The sequence below is a fragment of the Maylandia zebra genome, linkage group LG6 (assembly GCF_041146795.1).
Source record: "Maylandia zebra isolate NMK-2024a linkage group LG6, Mzebra_GT3a, whole genome shotgun sequence".
Classification (NCBI taxonomy): domain Eukaryota; kingdom Metazoa; phylum Chordata; class Actinopteri; order Cichliformes; family Cichlidae; genus Maylandia; species Maylandia zebra.
Window position 1 is genome coordinate 44325521 of NC_135172.1, and position 5000 is coordinate 44330520.

Here is a 5000-nt window from a genome sequence, read left to right on the forward strand (position 1 = left end):
TCAGACAGGAAACCGGCCGTCTGTGGCAACGATGGGTCATTTCACTCACTCACTAGTCGTGTCCAAATTCATAGGCTGCATCCTCCTGAGGACCCGGCCTTCGCGGTCTACGTGGGCCGGGTCCTCAGGAGGTCGGTAGGCCGGAAGTAAACGGCTGACGGTCTCGCCTTCAGATTAGCGTCGCCGCTGTCTCGGTGGAGTTTAATAAACTCGGCCGTCTGCTCCTTGCTATCTAAAATATAACAGGACACTGGAGGAAACTCTCGACCGTCTGTTTACTCGGTTTTCTGTTTGACGTTTATTCAGCTGTGTGAAAACCACCCGGGGAATTAATAAAGTTTTATTTAATCGAATCTAATAACTTTAATCTCTTTATTTACTCACGAACAAACAAAACACTGAAAAAAGCCCAACAATAACATCTGTAGGTTGTCTAAGTGACTTATATATCACGTTTAACCCGAGCAGCGAAAGTCCGCGGTGATCTGAACATGATGTGCCGGGAGTTGTGCCGTTCTCGGCCGCATCAGTAACCCTCGAGCTCCCGGCTAGCTATCAAGCTGGTGGGTAGCAGACGCCTCTGAAAACGTCGAAGCACTTTGGCAAATATGGGATATCTTGATAAACCGAGCAGATATTTGATGTTTACACAACTACTTTCTCGCCTGAAAATATGTTAAAAGTTTATTTTGTGACCCAGAAAGATTAGTATGAGTAATTTTAAAACTTAGTACCGGCCGCCATTGTTGGAAACTGGAGTTTGGCTGGGCCGTGCTATGAATTCTGGGATATGGTGGACCACGAAGGACACACCCGACCCATCCTTCTAATTCGGGGAAAAGGAGGACGCATTTGTCGGCCGCATTCGGAGGAGTCTACGAATGTGGACAGCCTTCAGCGCGTCGCTGTGACGTAATCGGTCTACAAATGCGTCCTCAGGAGGATGCAGCCCATGAATTTGGACACGCCCTCAGTCTTCCTGTTAGCGCGCCTGTCATGTCTGTTGGTCACATGATCAGTAACTGGAGGTTCCCGTATCGATGCATCAAAGAGTTCACTCATCTTTGCTTTGGTCAGCACAGAAGCAGCTTAACATTATTAAAGGCACTAATGTGCACGTCTCCATCAGCCTTCAGGGCCACAGGAGGAAACACCACAACGGGCTAATGTTCACAGCTGTGCACGCTCAGTGGGCTGTCTGTGCTGCTGGAGCCTTTTGGGACATTTCAATAACATTATCTGACCAATGACACGGCTCCTATGAAGTTACTGTAACAGACCGTCCAGGAAGTCTGAGCATGCTGACTGTGCTAGCTAGCTAGCATTAGCTGATAACTAATTTAGATGCAGTCACCTGACCCAAACCCAACATGGCGGCTGCTAAAATGCCAACAACAAGATAATGTGGAAACCAGTGAGCGAAGTCACGGTGGGTATAGCCATCTTTTTATACAGGCTATGGCTTCCATGTCAAAGAAAGTCGGAGATCCAGCACACAAACGTTTACCTGTGACTCCAGTGACTCCTCCCATCCAGTAACTTCCAAAGCTGAGTTACTGCTCAGGTGAGGCAGGAAACATGCAAATGTTTGATTTGCAAACGAGCTGATTTTCAGCTCCGTCTGTCAGCCGGCACCACCTGCTTCACAGGTGTGTCTCAGAAGGCTGCTCCTCCCAGAGTCAGGGATGCTTAATGTGTCCCACAAACAGGCATCCAGAAAGCTCATGCAAATATGGCTACAACCAATCAGCAACCAGATCTGACAGGAGGAGATAAAAACGAACATCAAGCCGACAGAACGGCAAACGTTTGGTTTGAAGTAAAGAAAAGAGTGTTTGTCGTCTTCTGCTCAGGCAAATGATGAGAAATGAAAGTGACGCCTGTTCAGCATAAATCCATAAAAACCACCATCATGAGCAGGCAACCACATGGCATACAGCGGGACAGCAGCCGGCCGGGGTCCGACCTGCGGCCCGTCGACCGGCAGCCCTTTGCCTCATGTCTCCCTCTCCGCTCCATCTACAGCGTCTGTGTCCAATAAAGTCCAGAAAATGAATAAATCTCTGCACAGCCCAACACGACGTCACGTTAACCTCACAGATGACTTTAGAATGAGACGTGAGAGAGAAGCTGAGCAAAGCTTTTAAAAATCCCACCCCCGCCAAGATGTGGACTGGAGGTCAGAGCTGCGGGTGGACTGTGGCGGTGCTAACGTGTAAACGTAGGCGTGGACAGAGAAACTACGGGGCCCTCTCCAGCTGGACCGAGACCAGCGGCTCGAAGCCAGAGCTCCTGGAGCCCAGTCAGCCTGTGACACCAGGATCATTTATTTCTACTCTGAGTTTCAAAACACCTCCAACTGCAAAGAACCGCGGTTTGTACTTTACTGTCAGGTTAAATGTCCCAGAAGAGCGCTTTTCTTCAATCTACAGCCACTCCTGAGGTGGAGCAGCCTCAGTGACATCATGAGGGGGAGGAGCTGGAGTGCAAGTGGGTTGTAAAAGAGCTTGCAGAGACGTGTTTGAATGCTACGAGTTTTTTCAGGAATAAACAGAGTCTGACAGCAGGGTTTGTCTTTGGTCTCCACGTGTACCTGGCTCGCTGCTGTTGTCGCCGCTGTGAGACGCGAGTCCTCCGCTGGCCGGTCCCGGCGTCCCAGCCGACCTGATCGATGCCGAGTCGTTGTGATCTGTGCTCCACGAAACCTGCTGAAACAAAAATGGTAAATGGCCTGTATTTGTGTAGCGCTTTACTAACTTACTTAGTCCCTAAGGACCCCAAAGCGCTTCACACAACCAGTCATCCACACATTCACACACTGGTGATGGCAGCTACGTTGTAGCCACAGCCACCCTGGGGCGCACTGACAGAGGCCAGGCTGCCGGACACTGGCGCCACCGGGCCCTCTGACCACCACCAGTAGGCAACGGGGGAAGAGACTGTCGGAGCCGGGGCTCGAACCGGCAACCTCCCGATTACAAGACGAACCGCCCACTCTTGAGCCACGATCGCCCCTAACAACAAACATTCATCAGGTCTGTTTCCAACTGGATCCGACGCTCCCGCAAACGCCTTCACCTCTGCCAGCGATGCTAGCGTCCGGTCTGGAAAGATGAGCAGCTTCCATTAGTAGCTGCTGCTTTAACACGCACTCATCGTGATTAAGATATTTCACGCCGTCAGGTTTGTGCGAGGGTTTAAGACTCAGAGTAACGGGAAGCCTGGACTATTTATACACACAGAGGACTGAACACAGAGAAGAAAACCAGCAAAAACTATTCAAGTGAAAGCTTAAAAAAGGCTGAAACATGGAAGTACTAAAACATACTAAACATGAACATGACTCTGGGAAACAGGAAGGATCAAACAGTCCTGTTATGCGTCCATAACAGGACGTACAGGAGCGTTTCTGACTCCACCCTAAACTCTACATGAGCTACAACAAAATCAGAGAAGACGATGTATTTTGTGCCTCACGAGTTGAGTGAGCTCACCCGATCCACGAGGTTCCCCGACGACCTGACAAAGTCCTCGCCGTCTGACTTGTTTCCGTCTCTGTTGTCTATAACCAGGTCGATCGGCATTTTGCCTTTCAGACAGCTGATGTATCGATGGCAGAAGTTATCGCAGAGCTCGTGAACCTGGAAATAAGATGCAGAGGCGGGCCTGACGTGGAGATGCTTTCACCACCAAAGAACCACAATAAGCAAACAAAATCGGTAAAGTTGAAATCAAACACAGTGACGACGGCGCCGTGCTCAGGATTAAGCCGGGATTAGCGGCACGCTGTAATCGCAGCAGATGTTGGTTAGTTGGACTGACCTTCTCCAGCTCCAGGAGGTGGAAACGCAGCACCTGGATCGCCTGAATCATCTGTGAGAAACACAAATCCATAAATGCACACATACAGAACATACACACTGCACCGCTGCTCTCCTGTACTGTCAGATACATGACATGAAATCCCAGATGTTCCAGCATGATCCCATTACCTTTGAAGTGCTGGTATTCCCCCCGGGACTACATGACTGGGCTTCATAGAAGCTCAGAGGCCAGTTAGGCTGAGAGTGTGCTACCTGCAGCTACCTCTTTAAATGACTCACCAAGTTATCGAGCTCTGGGTTGGATGAAAACAGCGGCTTCTCCGAGCGGATCTGCACACACAGACAAACGAGGATGATTATGGGAAACCTGCAGAGCGCATCCCGGTGATGTACGCTCATCACGTTTGGCTTAAAACGCTCTGAAGTGTTTAAAAGTCCTGTTTTGTCTCCAGAGACTGAAAAGTCACAGCAGGTGGGATGAATGAGGCTTTCTCAGGTGGCAGAAGCTAAAGCTTCAGCCACACTGCTGCTGGAGCTTTAGCTTCTTCTCCACGAACCCTCCACCCTGATGGGCAGGGCCCGCCTCAGACATGAACTACCGCTTCCTGTTCACCTGTTTGGAGAAGACGGCGATGTCCTCGCTGAAGGAGTCGGAGGAGCAGACGTCTCCCCCGGCCACGGCGCTCTCCCTCGGCGTGCAGGTTGCCAGTTCACATTTCTCAAAGATGAGTGCGAGCAGCGGGAATAAAGGATGTCTGCAGGAGGAACAGAGGAGGAGGAGGTCAGACGGAGCTCCAACACGTTTCCTGCTGCTGAAACTCTATCCGACAAATCTGTCACACACTGCTGTGCACGGTTTCACTTTAAACGTGTCTTCTTCACAGGAAGTTAGTCCATTTTTTTCCTTCCAGTCTTCAAGCTCAACGCGACTCTTTCATCTCGTTCTTCGGCTTTTTCCAGAATCCCTGTGAGCTCGCTTCGGCTGCAGGAAGCAGACCGAGGAGGCTGCCTGTAGGAGCTGCTCGGCCTTCTTCAGACTTTCTATGTCTTTGTGTTTGCTTACGCTGCACTCAGGAATACCATGGCCTCTTTAGCAGAGCACACTGAAGACTTTACAGCAGTGCAGCCTCGCTGTGTGGAGGAGGCATGAATCTGTGTGTGACTGAATCTCCCACA

General features: G+C 50.3%; 1 protein-coding gene across 4 annotated transcripts in view; it reads right to left on the bottom strand.

Moving 5' to 3' along the window:
• meis1a (Meis homeobox 1 a) overlaps positions 1-5000 on the bottom strand; it is a 31721-nt gene that overhangs the window by 21231 nt on the left and 5490 nt on the right. For 3 of the 4 annotated variants that reach the window (XM_076885441.1, XM_076885440.1, XM_024802749.2), the window contains exons 3-7: positions 4438-4579; positions 4104-4154; positions 3823-3873; positions 3495-3641; positions 2594-2708 (exon numbers count right to left, since the gene is read on the bottom strand). In XM_076885441.1, the coding sequence (XP_076741556.1) occupies positions 2594-2708; positions 3495-3641; positions 3823-3873; positions 4104-4154; positions 4438-4579 (506 nt within the window). The remainder of the gene's footprint in view (positions 1-2593; positions 2709-3494; positions 3642-3822; positions 3874-4103; positions 4155-4437; positions 4580-5000) is intronic. The other variant, XM_024802750.2, reaches the window with a different exon arrangement.